Raw genomic sequence first — 18,889 nt, 5'->3', positions numbered from 1 at the left:
CCCCCCCCCTCCCTGTTTAATTAACATCCCGTTCAAATAATTCTTTAGAAAATCTCTGGGCCGCACGTGAGCAGGGAAAATGCCGAAATTCTGGGCCGCTTGGCCTGCGACCTCAGTGCCAAGTACTTTAAAACCTCCGGCAAGAATCTGCTGAAACAGTTACCGGAGTGTCGGTCCTTCAGTCCTGACCAAGTCAAAGCTATCCAGGCTGTCCTCTGCAGCGGAAACACTCCTCTGGGGTAAGTTCACCTGTTGGGATCTGTGGAAGCGAAAAGCTCTGTTCTTGTGAAGTTACACCTTTGAGCTAGTTGCCAGGAGCCCTTTCTTTCAGCCTGCAAAGGAAAAAGTCAGGTATCAGAATTATTACAACCCTATTCTGCAACTGACATTTTGGGTTTGTATGGAAAATCGCTCTCTCAATGGAACTTGCCGCGTCCACAACGATCGCAAAGGTTACATTTGTGGGCTGCAGGCTGTAAATGGATTTGCAGAGGTGTGATGGCGAAGGGTTTGTTTAAGCACAAAAATCCAGACGAAAAATCCCATCCCTTCATTGGATTCTAAAGGGAGAATCTCGAGCCCTCTAACTTTCAAGAGAGGGCCAGTTTGGTGTCGTGGTTAAATGCACAGACTCTTATCTAGGAGAACCGGGTTTGATACCCCACTCCTCCCCTTGCAGCTGCTGGAATGGCCTTGGGTCAGCCAGAGCTCTCACAAGAGTTGTCCTTGAAAGAGCAGCTTCTGGGAGAGCTCTCTCAGCCCCACCTACCCACCACAGGCAATGTTCCCTCTAAGCTGTGGAGTCTTGTGAGCAAAAATTCTACTTTGTGAGCGACTGGCGTTACAGTTGCGAGCTACTGGCTTTAAAGTTGTGAGTTGCTGCATTAATTAGTTTGCTCTAAGGCCATTTTTCAGAGCTGAGACAAAAATGTGTGAGCTGGAGGCTAAAAAATTGTGAGCCAGCTTACACTAACAGCTTAGAGGGTACACTGCACACAGGGTGTCTATTGTGGGGCAGGGAGGGGGAGAAGGTAAAGGAGATTGTGACCGCTCTGAGACTCTGAGATTCAGAGTACAGGGTGGGATATAAATTCAGTATCTTCTTCTTCTTCCTCCTCCTCCTCCTTTTTGCAATGCTGGCTGCAGAAAGAGTGCTGGACTGGTGACCATTCCCTTTCCTCTTAGCAGAAGGCCTGACCTTTGGCCAAGGTTCACCTGCTATTGCAGAAGTCTTCAAAGTGCTCCCAAAGGGGGAAACGCCCCTGGAGGCTTCACAGCCCCCCAGCTGAAGCTTTCTGCCAAATGTACACAGCGCTTTTCGGAGGCTTTGGGGCTTCCCTCCCTTCTCAAGCTCTTCCATTCCTTTGATCTCCTCCCAGGCCCCCATCGGAGTGGACCCCCAGCACCCTCGAAGAACTGGGCAGCTTGTTCCTCATCTTTGATCGCTGCATCCTGGAAAAAATCCCAAGGGTAAGTTTTCATCCACTCTACGTGATGAAGGTTCTGTGGCACGGCCCCAGGCAGAGATGCCAAACCTCCAGGTGGGACCTGGGGATCTCCTGGAATCCCAGCTCGACTTCAGAGATCAGCCCCCGGAGAAAAGGGATGCTTGGGAGGGTGGACTCCGTGGCCTTGCACTCCCCTCTCTGAACCCCATCCTCCCCAGCCTTTAATCTTCAGGAATTTCCCAACATAGACCCTCAATCTATGGTGTGGTGTTCTACTTGGAGGGGGGAAGTACTTTTTTTTGTTCCCTGCCAGACCCCAAGGAGAGCAGATCCAGATGCTGCCTTTTAGGGTTGCTGGTCTGGTTCCCTCTGGCTGCCAGCAGGGGGTGGGGGTGTGGGGATTCATTCAGTTTAAGTACAGAGAAGATGTGTTGGAATGCAAGCTTGAGAACAGCAGAGAATTTAAACTGCGCCACAGATTGTAATTCATACAGGCTTGTTAGTGTTATCAGACAAACTTGTTAGTTTGTCTGATATTTGCGCAGGCGTTATTTGTGGTCACGCTGGCCAGACACTGATGATTAATTGGCTGGAGCAAGTGAAATGTTATGAGGTTATGAAAGATATAAAAGGCAGCCCTCGGTATTGGGAGGGGTCTTTTGAAGGAACTAAGAATGTACCAAGAAGTGAATAAAGAGTTTTTTGAATTATGAAGAAGCTTCTGACTGATTTGCGCAACAATTGATAACTTTTTCCAGGCGCCTCCCTGTGTATCCTTGAGTGTGTGTGTGCTTTCTTTTTGACGTAAATCTTTCTCTTATCACCAGTGTGTGGGCTGGATCCCACAACACCTGGTCCCGGCATCTGAGTCGCAGCAGAGGGTTGCCTGCTCCAGGTTGAGAAATTCCCACCTGGAGGCTGGCATCCCTACCTTTGGTGCAGGAGAGCGACTTCTGTCCCACCTGACAGGATCGCGCAAGATCTGTCCAAGGCCCCAGCCTGGGTGACACCGTCTGATGTTCCTTTTCCAGAGCGTCTTGATGCCACGGCTGAAGTGCTTCCAACGCAAACCACACCTGCCCAGAAACGACTTGGCCACCTTAGTGAGAAAACTCCCGTCTCCCAGATTCAGACGTTCCTCAGATTCAGGTATGCCAAGACCAAACTCGACTCGGTTCTGACCCCCTTGTGACTGCATCTTGGCAGCCATTTCTAAAGGGAAAAAATAGCAATGTAGTCCCGCCGTGGGGTGGCAGTGTGGGGAGAGGGGCATTGCGCCCTGCTGAGGTCCCTCCCCTCCCACGGTTGCCAATCCCCAGGTGGGGGCAGGGGATCCCCCAGTTTGGAAGCCTTCCCCCTGCTTCAGGGTCATCAGAAAGCGCGCCGGAGGTGGGGGAATGTCCGCCAGGCATTCCATTATTCCCTATGGAGACCAATTCCCATAGGGCAAGGATGGCCAACGGTAGCTCTCCAGATGTTTTTTTGCCTACAACTCCCATCAGCCCCAGCCAGCATGGCTGCTGGCTGGGGCTGATGGGAATTGTAGGCAAAAAACATCTGGAGAGCTACCGTTGGCCACCCCTGCCATAGGGTATAATGGAGAATTGATCCACAGGTATCTTGGGGCTCTGAGGGGGCTGTTTTTTGAGGTTGAGGCACCAAATTTGCAACGTAGCATCCAACGCCTCTCCCCAAAATGTCCTCCATGTTTCAAAAAGGTTGGACCAGGGGGTCCAATTCTATGAGCCCCCCAAAAAGGTGCCCCTATCTTGCATTATTTCCAATGGAAGGAAGGTGTGCGGTCCCTTTAAATGTGATGGCCAGAACTCCCTCCAGAGTTCAGTCATGCTTGTCACAACCTTGCTCCTGGCTTTGCCCCCAAAGTCTCCGGGCTCCACCCTCAAAGTTCCCAGATATTTCTTGAATTGATCCCGGCAACCCTATTCCCTCCCGAAATCACACCTTCTTCCTCTGGCTCTGCCCCGCCCGCAAATCTCCCAGAATTTCCCAACCAGGCAATCCTATCTGGGCCAGTGAAATGCAGAAATTCTCTGACCGCAGCTGACTTTTGCACCTTGTCTCTGCAGAGTGTGCACCTGGCAAAAGAGAAGTTAACGACACAATAGCTCAGGACGAATCTCTGCTTCTTGAGTATACCGATAAGGAGCTGGATGCCTGTCTGGATAAGGACGTCTTGAAGAGGAATCTGAAATACTTGTCTTCCTTTCCTTGGACTAAAGACCTGTTAAGGAAAAAACTGAATGAGGTTGGGAAGAATTTGATTGACATTGGGGGGGCCAGGAGAAATTGTGGGAATCAGGCCAAACTCCAGTCCGGAGCGCCCAGGGCTCAGAGGGACAAACAGAACTGATAATTCCTTTATTTGTAGCCCGCCTTTCTCACTGGGGCACGTAGGGGGATTACACCATAGGAGTCGGTACAATAGACAGGAAGGGACTATCAGGAAACAGCTAAATAGGATTGTAGCAGAACAGAAACAGAACTGAAACAAAACCTGAGTATTGACATGAAGCATTAAATGAGGCAAATACAACATAGCTGGGTCTTACTGACAGCAAGCAGCTGTACAATGTAGTATAGACCTGGGGTGGCCAACGGTAGCTCTCCAGACGTTTTTTGCCTACAACTCCCATCAGCCCCAGCCATCAACCGTGCTGGCTGGGGCTGATGGGAGTTGTAGGCGAAAAACATCTGGAGAGCTACCGTTGGCCACCCCCGGTATAGACCATGGGCTTCATGAGGCAGCGTTGAATGGAGTCCATTTTCTTAGGTTGGATTATGCCGGGGTCCCCAAACTTTTCCAGGCCACAGGGACCTTTAGGATTTTGACACAGGGTGGTTGGGGTAGTCCCAAGATGGCTCCCACAGGAGGCGGAGCCAGCCACAAAATGGCTGCCACAGTTTATCTTCAAGCATGCGGTGAAGGTCTTTGCACAGAGCTCTGCTTTTTTAAAAACCTGCACAGCCAATCAAAAGCCTTGTTGGGCAGGAGCCCCGCGTGGCCCCACCCACTTTCTAAAAACACTTGGCAGGTGCCACCCAAGATGTCGGCGCCATGTTGCCCGCAGGCAGGAAGTTGGGACCGCTGGATCTCTTCCACTAGGGTGGCTCCTTCTTTTGTATCCATCATCCAGCGAAAGGGGTTGGTATGTGGAGCAGGGGATGCTGAGGGTCATTCACAAACATTCCGTTTTCCCTGTGAATTCCCATAGACTGGATATCCAGATTCGGTACTCCGCGACCTTGGAGAATTGCTAAGTTATATGGACCCAGAGGATATTAAAATGTGGAAGTTCAACTCATCTGAAACACTCGCTTCACTGCTGGAGAACGTCCCTTCGCCTGAGAAGGTAAGAAAGCAGATCTTTGCTTCTTAAACCCTGAGGCCTTTGGGGGCATCCCCCAACCTCCTTTTCTTCTTCCCCAGAATTGTTTTCTCTTTTTCCCCCCTGTTCTCCATGTCTTTTGCTCCCTCTAGTGGTCAACTTGATATTACATTGCTTTTTGTCCAGCCTAAAAACCTGCAGTTTAAATCTAAAAGTAAAGGTAAAGGTAGTCCCCTGTGCAAGCTCTAGTAATTTCCGACTCTGGGGTGACGTTGCATCATGATGTTTTCACATTTTACCCCCAGCAAGCTGGGTACTCAGTTTACTGACCTCGGAAGGATGCAAGGCTGAGTCAACCTTGAACTGGCTACCTGAACCCAGCTTCCGCTGGGATTGAACTCAGGCTGTGAGCAGAGAGTTTGACTGCAGTACTGCAGCTTTACCACTTTGCACCACGGGGCTCATCTACATTTAAATCTACAGGAACATAAAATGATGTAATATCAAATCAATCACTAGAGAATCATAGAATCACACAGTTGGGAGGGACCTTCGGGGTCTTCTAGTCCAACCCCCTGCACAATGCAGGAAATACACAAACACCTCCCCCTAAATTCACAGGATCCACATTGCTGTCAGATGACCACCTAGCCTCTGTTTAAAATCCTCCAAGGAAAGAGAGCCCACCACCTCCTGAGGAAAACAAGTGTGGAAGGGGGGGGGGGACAAGATTGGAAGGGGGGGATCTCCTGATGCAACAAGAACACACAAGAGTGGGAAATAATGCATATAAAGCTCTTGTTTTAAAGATGTCCTCCAGCATCTCCACTGCCCTTCAACTATAGACAGAAAGTCCTGTTGGGCCCCAGAAAAACTGCCAAAACAACAAGCATGCAAGACCTTTTTATTAGAACTCACCAAAACATAAAACTGGGCCAACTTTTGAGCAGCTCAGAACTCTTTGTTAGTCTGGATGTTGAGTACCAAGAGAAAAGGGGAGGGGGAATGGTGTTCAGTACAAGGTGGGAAGACCCCAAATCTGCCACCCAGAGAGGTGGAACACACAATGCGTTTTGGTGGTGCTAGGCACGAAACCGGTCTCACATCACAGACAGGGCTGCCAGGACAAAGAACCAATGGCCTTTTCCCTTTTCATGTGAGCACCAGCACCCAGTGGGAAGTTGCAGGGAGCCACATTTGTCCAAAACAAAATCCAGAAGAAAACACTGTGTAATATTTCTTATAAAAGTTTTACGGATGTTTAAAACAAAGCAGTCATCTCTGAGTTAGGGCACTAACCAGCACACAAAAGTTGTGTGCTCTGCCTCCACCTAGTGGTATCATTTGATATTGCAACATAAATATGATCTTGCGTCCAGGATGGTCTGTAGCTGTCCGTCTCTCCCCTCCCCCCTCCCCAATTAAGATCTGCTAAGGCAAGCAGGCTGTCCCTTCCCACTCATAACCTTGGCTGGTGATAAGACGATCTCAAGAAGATACCCTTTAGGGTTGTCAACTTCTAGGTTGAGTCGAGAGCTCTCCTAGAATTACATCGGATCTCCAGCATCATCTAGTCCAACCCCCTGCACAATGCAGGAAATTCACAAATATCTCCTCCGTGCACACATCCATCCCCAGCGACCCCTGCTCCATTCCCAGAAGATGGCAAAAACCTCCAGGATCCCTGGCCAAACTGGCCTGGAGAAAGATTGCTGCCTGACCCCGAAGTGGCAACCAGCATTTCCCTGGGTGCTCAAGGAAGGGCCACAAGAACAAAGCCCTGATGCAGCCCTTCCTGCCCTCCTTCTCATGACCTGCCTAATTCACAGGGTCTTCATTGCTCTCAGATGGTCATCCAGCCTCTGTTGAAAAACCTCCAAGGAAGGAGAGCCCACCACCTCCTGAGGAGGAAGCCTGTCCCACTGAGGAATCGCTCTAACGATCCACAAGTTCTTCCTAATAGAATCACAGAGTTGGAAGGGACCTCCAGGGCCATCTAGTCCAACCCCCTGCACAATGCAGGAAACTCACAAACCCCTCCCCCTAAATTCACAGGATCTTCATTGCTGTCAGATGGCCATCTAGCCTCTGTTTAAGAACCTCCAAGGAAGGAGAGCCCACCACCTCCCGAGGAGGAAGCCTGTTCCACTGAGGAATAGCTCTAACAATCCACAAGTTTTTCCTAATAAAATCACAGAGTTGGAAGGGATCTCCAGGGCCATCTAGTCCAACCCCCTGCACAGCGCAGGATATTCACAAGTAGTTCCCCCTAAGTTCACAGGATCCTCATTGCTGTCAGATGGCCATCTAGCCTCTGTTTCAAAACCTCAAGGAAGGAGAGCCCACCACCTCCCGGGGAGGAAGCCTGTTCCACTGAGGAACCACTCTAAACTCACAAACCCCTCCCCCTAAATTCACAGGATCTTCATTGCTGTCAGATGGCCCTCTAGCCTCTGTTTAAAAACCTCCAAGGAAGGAGAGCCCACCACCTCCCAAGGAGGAAGCCTCTTCCACTGAGGAACCACTCTGACTGTCAGGAAGTTCTTCCTAACGTTGAGCTGGAAAGCCCAACACTGGATATCAAAATGGCCCTCTTTGCTGAGCTGAGTCAACTAATCTCCCGGGAGGACCCCGTGTGCTGTACCCAGAACTGTCTTCCTTGGGGCTAGCAGGCTGATGTCTTGGGGCTTTGAAATCATTTCTTTTAGGCTGCCGCAATCATCCATCAATATACCGATTCTGGGGGGCCCCTGGATGCTGCAGCCCTGAACGTGATTGGCACCGAATACATCTGCCTCCTGGATTCAGATCAGTTAAAGAAGATTGATGAAAATGCCATCAAGTGAGTGAATCCCTTTAACACCTTTCTGCCTTGCTGCCAAGGCCATTTTCTGCTTAGCAAATGTGGGCTGGGGTCTTTAATCTCACCCACCCTGCCTCCCCATGAAAAGGGGAGTGGTGATCAGGCAACTGCTTGGCATTCATTTGACTCTGTTCAAATGGCTTCACGTGTTTTGTCAGCAACGCTAACAACAGCCCTGCAAGACAGGGCAGTTTTATTACTTCCGTACTGCGGAGGGAGAAGGTGGTGAGGCTTTGAAAAGATTGCTAGCCTGATATTGCCTCATAGCAGGGGTGAGTTTTGAACCTGGGACTTTCCAGTTCAGCCTCTTCTCTGTGGCCACTGAAACACATCAAAACCAAAGATTCATCCTGTTAATTGTGGTGTAGGGGATGAGAAATCAAGAAAATTCTCTTAACCTGAACGTTTTACTTTGTACCATTTAGGGATGACCTCTGGGGAGGGACGGTGGCTCAGTGGCAGAGCATCCGGTCCCATGTTCAATCCCTGGCAACCCCACTAAAAAAGGGTCCAGGCAAATAGGCGTGAAAAACCTCAGCTTGAGACCCTGGAGAGCAGTTGCCAGTCTGAGTAGACAAGACTGACTTTGATGGACCGAGGGTCTGATTCAGTATAAGGCAGCTTCATATGTTCATATGTTCTGCTGCAGATGAGTCAAGGTGCAAAGGATAAAATTTGGCAGGAGTCCACTTTGGCAGGGTAAGAATCAAGAAGACTGTAGTTCTCTCAAGGAATCCCTCTAAGTCAAAACCTCAAAAGGAAGTGTTTCCCAAATATTGGGGCTGTAGCTTAGTAACAAAGCCCGTTTGGCACGCTGAAGTTTCCAGCTTCCACCCTCAGCATCTCCAGTTAAAAAGGACCAGGCAGGAGGTGACAGTAAAGACCTTTCTCTACCAGAGACCCTGGAGAGCAGCTGCCAGTCTGAGCAGACAATACTGAACTTGCTGGATCAAGGGTCTGGTCCAGTATAAGGCAGTTTCAAATATCAAACAGTTGTAGGATCACATTTCAATGCAAACCGTCCACCTGGACCACAGGTCTTGCAGGCTCTGTTGCGGTGCTGGAGAAAAGTTCCATTCCTATCTATTCTCAATAATACAGAACAGATCCTTATGTCTATTTGTTTTGTTGCTCTATTCGAGAGTGTTAAGTCTTAGGAGACGGTAGAGAAAGGTCTTGGAGAAAGCACGTGCCCAACGAATCACTGGATCTGATAATTTCGTTCTTGACTGAAGGATGATCAAGCCATGTTGGGATCCAGGCTGAGATCCAGGATCTGCTGGGTGTCAAGCATTAGATCTCAAAATAACCAGTCGTTGATTTTGAAACAAAGTATTGGTTTATTGATAATCCATTGTGCTTGGGTAGATACCAAATTGGAAGTGATACAGTGTAACTCAAGAATACTAACTTTAAGGGGACACATCAAAGGTATCTTAGGAATTCTAACACAGGCGTGTGAAACTAACACTCTCACTATTTTATCTATTCCTACGGTTTAGCAACATCCTGGGTCCAGGTTTATCCCTGGGAAAGTATACCAGGAGACCTTATCTTCAAAGCGGACATTCCTGCATTTGCTACTAGTGAGAACTACAGAATAGGTTACATGGCTTTGATGTGCAATACAATAGAATAACAGTGGAAAAATACAGTTTTACTAAGGAAGCGATCCCATGCTTGACACTGGGCAGATTTACCAGCTAGCTGAGGAGCTGAGTTTTGCGGCCAGTTGTTTTGCACGGTTCTAGTGAACTCGGGTTTTGGGCAGCTTTCATCTTTTTTTCCCCTGGACAACCTGAAGTAGAGAGGTCAGAGATCAAGGAAGGGAGAGCTGAGATGATGGACAACTCTGCCGGCTTCCTGTATTCATCCCCTTTGTCTTTTTTTGGCAGCGGTACTAAATCCCTGGATCCTTCCAGCTGCAACCAAACCACCAAAGATATCCTGTATGCAAAAGCCAAGCGGGCTTTCTCAGACCGACACAACCCCCCGCAATATTATGACCTCATCAAGCCATACCTGGGTAAGTAGACGCGTCGCTTGGAAAAATCAAGTTGTTCTCTGAACGGAGTATCACAGTTGTCTGGAAACGAAGATAGAATTAGACCATGAAGAACTCCTTTCCCTTGTATCTTAAAGAAGTGCAGGGTTCTGTGGATAATGAAAAGCTCAGAACAAATGAGTCATTGTTCTTCACATGTTACCTGGCAGACAGGCATCTTCCAGGTTTTTCCACATTCTCATTTCCTTCTCTTGTACGTTCCTGTTTCTTTGGTGGGGGGTTCTTCCTGTTCTGCACCTGTTTTGCTCCCTCTAGTGGTCTATTTGATATTACATTGGTTTTTGTCTGGCACAAAAACCAGCAATTTCAATCTGTAGAGAGAGATGCTGGACATAAAGAGGTATCATATCAAATCAGCCACTAGAAGGAGCCAAACACGTGTAGAAGAGGAAAAGAAATCAAGAAATAGAAGCTTACCGGTAAGGAAAATTAGAATGTGGAAAAACCCTTCCCTTAAGGTACAACAACTGCTGGTGAGCTTTTGCTCCATTTCCTTCCAAATGCTTTTGGTGCTATTGACTAACACAGCTAAAATGGTGGAAAATCACATTTTGTACTTGCCATGTGGATAAAGTCCCAAGACAGAAACTCTGATGAGACATGGACCGATTTCCCACTCACCTTACCCCACTCTCTCATCCCTCTTCTCAATGTAGATGAATATTTTAAATGTGCACCGAGAGAGGATCTTCTGTCAAGTGTAGAAATAGCCTGGGACCAATTTCCCACTCACCTTACCCCACTCTCACGTCTCTCTTCTCTGCAGGGCTTCCTTCCGATTTCCCACTATCCACCCCGGGACTGCAGGTAGCGTTGGCTTTTTTGCACAGCAGACAGAAACCACTCAAAGCCAGTTTCTGTTTGCTGTGCGAAAACACCGATGCTACTTGCAGCCCCGGGGCAGATAGTGTGAAATCAGAAGGAAGCCCCGCTGAGAAGAGGGACGTGAGAGTGGGGTAAGGTGAGTGGGAAATCGGTCCCAGGCTGTTTCTGCACTTGACAGAAGAGCCTCTCTTTTGGGTCACATTTAAAATATTCATCTGCATTGCATACCACCGCCACTTCTGTCTTGCTTTGCATTATCTTAAATCATCGACACTCATTGTCTTGAATTGGCACCAAAAGTGGTTTCACCCCGGAGTTGCTCCTCACTTTACAAGAGTACTTTTGAACAGGAGTTTTCTGCAGGCAGATTCAATGCTCATAAAATCAGAATCAACCCTGAGTGTAAAAACAGCCCCAGAGTCTCTCCATGTGTAAGACTTGAAATTAAAGGAGGAATTTTGAAATGAAGAGGACACATTAGACCAGGGATGTCAAACATGTGGCCCAGGGGCCGAATCAAGCCCCTGGAGGGATCCTATCAGCCCCTGAGCAACTGGCTGTCATCTGCTTCCTTCTCCCTCTCTTTTGCTTTGCCATGCTTCCTCAAGCGCACAGGAGTTACAGAGCAAAGCCTCTATGTCCTCCATTGACTGAGGGTCCTTCCTTGGAGGGGGGGGAGAGCTTGCTTCGGCAGGCTCTCTCAATTGCACGGCAGAGCTACTGAGCCAAGCCTCTCTTCCTTCTGTTGGCTGAGGCTCCTCTCCCTCCTGGTCCCCTGGGGAAGGAAGGAAAGAGCCAGAGCTTCCTTTGCCCAGTTCCTTGGATCCCATGGGAGAGATACAAAGAAAGCACCTTTAAGACCAACGAGTGCTAATGTTTTAAGCATGTTTTATTTTCAGGGTTTTTAAAAAATCTTTAATTGTGTTTTTCTGTGTCCTTTATAAAGTTTATCTCTCTGCTACCTGGCATTACATTTCATGACACACACGGCCCGGCCCAACAAGGTCTCATTTATGTCAGATTCGGCCCTCAAAACAAATGACATGCCTGCATTAGACCATGTTCAGTCTGGAAGGCTGATAAACTCACGTTCATCTCTCCCCTTCCTTCCAGGAGGGGCTCCCGGAGTCGATCTGAGAGCCCTCAGCAAAGATGGTGTCGACATGGACATCAGCACGTTCATGGGGCTGAATAAGTGTGCCATCCTGGTATGTGGGGGATCCTCGCTTTACGCAACAGTTGGTGTTAGGGGAGGGATGGTGGCTCAGTGGCAGAGCATCTGCTTGATAAGCAGGAGGTCCCAGGTTCAATCCCCGACATCTCCAACTCAAAAGGGTCCAGGCAAGTAGCCGTAAAGAACCTCAGCTTGAGACCCTGGAGAGCCACCGCCAGTCTGAGTAGACAGTTCTGGAGGGAGGAATGGTGGCTCAGTGGCAGAACATCTGCTTGGTAAGCAGAAGGTCCCAGGTTCAAATCCCCGGCATCTCCAACTAAAAAGGGTCCAGGCAAGTAGGTGTGAAAAACCTCAGCTTGAGACCCTGGAGAGCTGCTGCCAGTCTAAGTAGACAATACTGACTTAAGGGGAGGGACAATGGCTCAGTGGCAGAGCATCTGCTTGGTAGGCAGAAGGTCCCCACGTTCAATCCCTGGCATCTCCACTAAAAAAGGGTCCAGGCAAATAGGTGTGAAAAAACTCAGCTTGAGACCCTGGAGAGCCGCTGCCAGTCTGAGTAGGCAAAGACTGACTTTGATGGACCAAGGACGGTCTGATTCAGTAGAAGGCAGCTTCATATGTTCATATATGTGTTCCAAAAAACCATTGATGCATTGTGTCGCAATGGAAGCTCAGACAGATTGGATTCAAGTCCAATATTTGCAGCTTGTTCCAGGCTTCAAAACTGACAGCATTTGGAGTTTCAGTTCAGTTACCTTTATTGCCATAGGATACATTTCAGTCAGATGAACATTAATAAGGGCACTGTTATAGTTAAGACAAAGAGCCCTGTGGCGCAGAGTGTTAAAGCTGCAGTACTGCAGTCCTAAGCTCTGCTCACGACCCCTGGCGGAAGCTGGGTTTTCAGGTAGCCGGCTCGAGGTTGACTCAGCCTTCCATCCTTCCGAGGTCGGTGAAATGAGTCCCCCAGCTTGCTGGGGGGAAAGCGTAGAGGACTGGGGAAGGCAATGGCAAACCACCCCCTAAAAAGTCTGCCACGAAAACGTTGTGAAAGCAACGTCACCCCAGAGTCAGAAAACAACTGGTGCTTGCACAGGGGACCTTTCCTTTCCTATAGTTAAGACACTTAACTCAGTATAAAATACATCAACATAAAATGAGCCCGACGTTAATTTAAGACGGTCACTACATAAATAAACAACTGCTTGAAGAAAACCCTGCCACACTCTTAGTGACATTTATTTCAGAATTATTGAGAAGGAATATTAGTTTGTAGGAAGCAGGTCAGTCAGAGACGCCACAAAATCAGAGATAAAATACTCTGCTGAATGTTAGAATAATAAGGGCAGCAACTCTTCTTTTGATGGCGGCCAAACTTTTGATTGCCCAATATTGAACGAGATGTGTCTCCCAACAAACTGCAATGGATGTCCAAAGTATGGAAGTAGCAGCTTTAGACAAATTAGCCATACAAATAAGGGTATTTGATATACAACAGAAGAACAATAATTTTGTTGAGAAATGGTTCCCCTTTTTTAAATATATAAACTCAGATGAAGACTTTGAAAAGCATATTCCAAAGAAATATATTACTTTCTCATACTATTGAAGAATTTTTCCCCAAATCCTATGTTATATAATGAATGATAATGTATTAGAAATATGGATGACATATGCAACACTGTGAAAGGATAGAAAACGGTAGTGGTGCTCTGCTTAGATTCAATAGTACTTATGCCATGAAGATAAGCTATGTACTTTATTGTAATTGTTTTGTTGTTTAGAGTGTATTAAGGTTGTTGGTTATAGTTGAAAAATTAATAAAAAATTTAAAGTTTAAAAAAAAAAAGAATAATAAGGGCATTCCATGCAGGTGGCCAACGGTAGCTCTCCAGATGCTTTTTTGCCTACAACTCCCATCAGCCCCAGCCAGCATGGCTGATGGCTGGGGCTGATGGAGTTGTAGGCCAAATAACATCTGGAGAGCTACCGTTGGCCACCCCTGCGTAAGACGTGCAAAACTGTTTCTATGGCTGTACTTAGACAAGGACTGTCTGTTGGAAAAGGGAATGCCAATAAGCCTTCCAGTTAGAATTGCTGAGGGAAGGACATCGAATACGGCTGGCGAAAAGGTTCTACAAAGTTTGAGGTCCTGAAGTTGATAACAATAATTTGAAAGGGGTTTCATAGAGGACAATATACCACGACTAACGGGGCTCACGTCTTATTAGCGAGACTCTCCAGTTCGAGAGATTCAGCTTATTTGGAGTCTCAGATTCTAAGATAATTTCAAGCCACCCCCTCCCCCTCTCGCTGTCCACTTTGATACTGGAGCGTGCTAAAATTTTGGCAGTGTGAAATTCTGATGCTCTGGGCTTAACCTCTTCTCTGTTCCTCAACACACAGGACCTAAAGTCTTCCGATGTCGAAGGCTTGCTGGGAAGGAACCTGCCGGATCTAAAGAACAAGGAAAACGAATCCCCTGTCAAAGACTGGATTGCCAGACAGAAGCAATCGGAACTGGACCAGCTGGGCATTGGACTCAGGGGTGGGACTCCAGGAGGATATATAAATATCACACCCATCAATAAAAGTAAGGAAACCATAGTATTCGCTTTTAGGGGACGGGGGAAACGAAACGCTCTCCAACATTAGGAACAAAATCTAGGGATCACTGCAAACATTCCCTTTTTAAACTATTTATTTATCCACTGTAGTTGTCGGCTTGTTTTTTAGCAGGAAGGCTCAGGAACGCAGTCCCGGCTGGCTTGGTGTCAGGGGGTGTGGCCTAATATGCAGATGAGTTGCTGCTGGGGGGGTTCCTACAACCCCCCGAGTGAAACAATGGTGATGTCAGGGGGTGTGGCCTAACATGCAAATGAGTTCCTGCTGGGCTTTTTGTACACCAGAAGCCCTGGGAGTTATAATCCAGGTAGTTCAGGGCAGTGCTTTATTCTCCTCTTTTATCCTAACAACATTCCATACGAGAGGGAGGCACCCTATTGCCAGGGGCCTGGAGATCTCCCATTATCGCAATTCGCAACTGAACTCCAGACTACAATGATCAGCTCCCCTGGAGGAAATGGCTGCTTTGGAAAGTGGACTTTATGGCATTATATCCTGCTGAGGCCCAGGCCTCAAATTCAACAGGAGCTCACAGGAGCACAGCTCCTGAACCTTTCTGAGGGTTCCCCCTCTTCCTCCCCACCTCCCTTGTCCATTGAATAGTACAGGGGTGGCCAACGGTAGCTCTCCGGATGTTTTTTGCCTACAACTCTTATCAGCCCCAGCCAGCATGGCCGATGGCTGGGGCTGATGGGAGTTGTAGGCAAAAAACATCTAGAGAGTTACCATTGGCCACCCCTGGAATAGTAAGTGCAGCTGCATAACAATCCCTGGATTAAGAGAGCGGGCAGCCAGCCAGCCAACAGGGGCTTTGCCACGCCTCCAGCAGCCCTCATTAGCCCCTGGAGAAGCCCGCACCACCCTTGCTCCACTTCTTATGCGATTCTGGGCGGTGGGTGGCTTGTTGACCTCTTGAGTGGGGGGCAGGGTGGCCCAGGAGAGCCCCAGAGGAGCGAGGCCTGCTTGAGCTGGCTGGACCACTAGCTAGCCCAAGCAGGCCTCGCTTGCCCGGGGCTCTCCTTTCTTGCATTGGATTGCACTAAATGTATTAATGTTTTTAGAATTTTAAGGATCTAATTAACTGTTTTTAAATGTTATTTATTATACAATGTATGTATCGAATTTTATGCTGTTAGCCGCCCTGAGCCGCTTGGTCGGGGAGGGCGGGATACAAATAAAATGTATCTATCTATCTATCTATCTATCTATCTATCTATCTATCTATCTATCTATCTATCTATCTATCTATCATCTATCTATCATCTATCTATCTATCTATCTATCTATCTATCTATCTATCTATCTATCTATCATCTATCTATCTATCATCTATCTATCATCTATCTATCTATCTATCTATCATCTATCTATCTATCATCTATCTACCTATCATCTATCTATCATCTATCTATCTATCTATCTATCTATCTATCTATCTATCTATCTATCTATCTATCTATCTATCTATCGTCTATCTATCTATCTATCTATCTATCATCTATCTATCTATCTATCATCTATCTATCTATCTATCTATCTATCATCTATCTATCTATCATCTATCTATCTATCATCTATCTATCATCTATCTATCTATCTATCTATCTATCTATCTATCATCTATCTATCATCTATCTATCTATCTATCTATCTATCTATCTATCTATCTATCTATCATCTATCTATCTATCTATCTATCTATCTATCATCTATCTATCTATCTATCTATCTATCTATCTATCTATCTATCTATCTATCATCTATCTATCATCTATCTATCTATCTATCTATCTATCTATCTATCTATCTATCTATCATCTATCTATCTATCATCTATCTATCATCTATCTATCTATCTATCTATCATCTATCTATCTATCATCTATCTACCTATCATCTATCTATCATCTATCTATCTATCTATCTATCTATCTATCTATCTATCTATCTATCTATCTATCGTCTATCTATCTATCTATCTATCTATCTATCATCTATCTATCTATCTATCATCTATCTATCTATCTATCTATCTATCATCTATCTATCTATCATCTATCTATCTATCATCTATCTATCTATCTATCAGATATCTATCTATCTATCTATCATCTATCATCTATCATCTATCTATCTATCTATCTATCTATCTATCTATCTATCTATCTATCTATCTATCTATCTATCTATCTATCTTTTGGCTGGAGGAGGGGAGCATATGCTAATGAGTTATGTTAATAAGCTCCACCACCTATTTTTCTACAAAATGGCCCCTGCTGAGGGCCCTCCTCTCCCCAAACCCCTTTTCCCTCAGGCTCCACCCCCAAAATCTCCAGGAATTTCCCAGTCCAAAGCTGGCACCCCCACCCTCCTCCTCCGCAGTCCTCTTTGTGAAGCCCCTCCCTTCACAGACCAGCCCCCCAAGCTTGGCTTCTAAAAATATTTTATTTTACTTAGTTTGCATCCCCGCTTCTCTCCCTTATGGTGCTCAAAAGCGGTTTGTGTTGTTCTCTTGTCCTCACAACGACCCCGTGAGGTAGGTTAGCTCAAGAGTGGGGAGCTGGGCTCAGCTTCAGTGGCAGAGCTGGGGAATTCGAACCTGGATCTCCCAGATCCAAGTCCAAGGCTCCAGCCACTACCCCACGCTGGCTCTCTTTTTGCCTTAAGGGGCCAGGGAAAGGAGAAGGGGAAAGTATCCTCCTTGGGCATGACTCACGAGTAACCCTTATCAAAAACGCTGGAGGCAGAGTGCAGGAAAGGGAGGTTGATGGTCCCGGGTCAGAGGATGCAGACAGAAGCCCATCAGGTCTGGAATGCGGGACGCAGGCAGGTCACAGACAGGATGCTGACCCTGCTTTGGTTGCAGCTGGGCTTTGGGGAGGGCCAGGAAGAGGGTGAGGGGCTGTGGAATGGGGTGTTCTTCCTGGCTGCGGGGGCCCTTCCCTTCCCTTAGGCTGAGCTGCGCTTTAGTCTCCAGGTTTCCTTAAGGCAAGTCTGGGCAGGTTATGGAAACAGTCTTCATACATTCAAAGGGTTGGCTATGAAGAAAGGTTAAAGCACTTGGGGCTCTTTAGCTTGGAGAAATGTCGACTGCGGGGTGACAGGATAGAGGTGTACCAGATTATGCACAGGATAGAGAAGGCAGAGGAAGAAGTCCTTTTCTCCCTTTCTAACAATACGAGAACTCCTGGGCACTCCATGAAATTGCTAAGCAGTCGGGTTAGAACGGATAAAAGGAAATCCTTCTTCACCCAAAAGGCGATTAACATGTGGAATTCACTGCCACAGGAGGTGGTGGCGGCTACAAGCATAGCCAGCTTCAAGAGGGGATTGGATAAGCACCTGGTGCAGAGGTCCATTAGTGGCTCTTAGCCACAGTCTATTGTTGGAACTCTGTCTGGGGCAAGTGATGCTTGTATTCTGGGTGCTTCGGGGTGCACAGTGGGAGAGCTTCCAGTGTCCTGGCCCCACTGATGGACCTCCTGATGGCACTAGGGGGGTTTTTTGGCCACTGTGTGACACAGATTGTTGGACTGGATGGGCCATTGGCCTGATCCAACATGTCTTCTCTTATGTTCTTATGTCTGGGGCAATGATACTCTGTATTCTTGGTGCTTGGGGGGGCACAGTGGGAGGGCTTCTAGCGTCCTGGCTCCACTGTTGGACCTCCTGATGGCACCTGGTTTTTTGGCCACTGTGTGACACAGAGTGTTGGGTTGGATGGGGCATTGGCCTGATCCAACAAGCCTCCTCTTATGTTTCTGAAAAGGTATGAGGACAGGTAGTATTCATTTGTGTTAATTTGTTTTGCAGACTAGGAAGATAGGAGCTCTCCACCCCGAGGGGCACCGTCTGCCCCACATGGGTGGAAACGTGGACCAGTGGCACCCTGCTCGTGGCCAACCCACTGACGCCCCTTCTCTTTCCACCAGGACCTCCCAAGACATCCGGGGCTGCTGACGCCCTCAGCCTGCATCTCTTCCCCTCGCTTCTCCTGACTCTGTCGCTGAGCGCCTTCCTTTCATAAAATCCCCCCAGCTTTCAAGAAAACAAGGAGAGACCAATCTCAAACAGGCGGCTGCCCTTTTCGACGGACTCTCAGATCTGGAAACAGAAATGCACCGGGTGGGGTGGGGTGGGGGGACTAGAAAAGGAATTGGGCAAAAGGAAAAAGAATCCCTCTTACCTGCCATGTAAGGAAAAGGGGGACGCTGGAAACCATTTCTCAGCCACTCGCACAGGGGCAATGCAAATTTGCAAAATAGGCCTGTTCTATTTGGTGGGAATTCAGGACCTCCTGGGCTCTGGGAAGTCAAATGCCAGGCTGGGAAGGAATGATGCAAATCTAGACTTACATACGTCAGTCTAGAAATCCCAGGGAGAAGTGTCTCTTGAGGACTAGCATGCTGGCTTTGTAACTTATTTAGCAGGGAGCATGGCAGGATTAATCCCCTTGAACCCAGCGACAAGCAAGCACAAGAACCACATAAAAGAAGGAGGGACGAAAGAAGGGAAACTGCCAAAGTTGGTTAAGAAGCAAGA

The 18,889-nt window shown here is 47.4% G+C and overlaps 1 protein-coding gene across 1 annotated transcript in view; it reads left to right on the top strand.

Moving 5' to 3' along the window:
* Positions 1-18,374, top strand: part of MSLN (mesothelin) — a 31,016-nt gene extending 12,642 nt beyond the window's left edge. The window contains exons 8-17 of the mRNA XM_060261009.1: positions 49-239; positions 1,380-1,470; positions 2,480-2,597; positions 3,536-3,714; positions 4,682-4,819; positions 7,504-7,637; positions 9,554-9,684; positions 11,662-11,756; positions 14,129-14,315; positions 18,280-18,374. Of these exons, the coding sequence (XP_060116992.1) occupies positions 49-239; positions 1,380-1,470; positions 2,480-2,597; positions 3,536-3,714; positions 4,682-4,819; positions 7,504-7,637; positions 9,554-9,684; positions 11,662-11,756; positions 14,129-14,315; positions 18,280-18,374 (1,359 nt within the window). The remainder of the gene's footprint in view (positions 1-48; positions 240-1,379; positions 1,471-2,479; positions 2,598-3,535; positions 3,715-4,681; positions 4,820-7,503; positions 7,638-9,553; positions 9,685-11,661; positions 11,757-14,128; positions 14,316-18,279) is intronic.
* The last annotated feature ends 515 nt before the right edge of the window (positions 18,375-18,889 follow it).

Source organism: Heteronotia binoei, chromosome 20 (genome assembly GCF_032191835.1).
Source record: "Heteronotia binoei isolate CCM8104 ecotype False Entrance Well chromosome 20, APGP_CSIRO_Hbin_v1, whole genome shotgun sequence".
NCBI lineage: Eukaryota > Metazoa > Chordata > Lepidosauria > Squamata > Gekkonidae > Heteronotia > Heteronotia binoei.
Note: the sequence above shows the minus strand (reverse complement) of the source record. Positions and strands in the feature narration are given on the sequence as shown.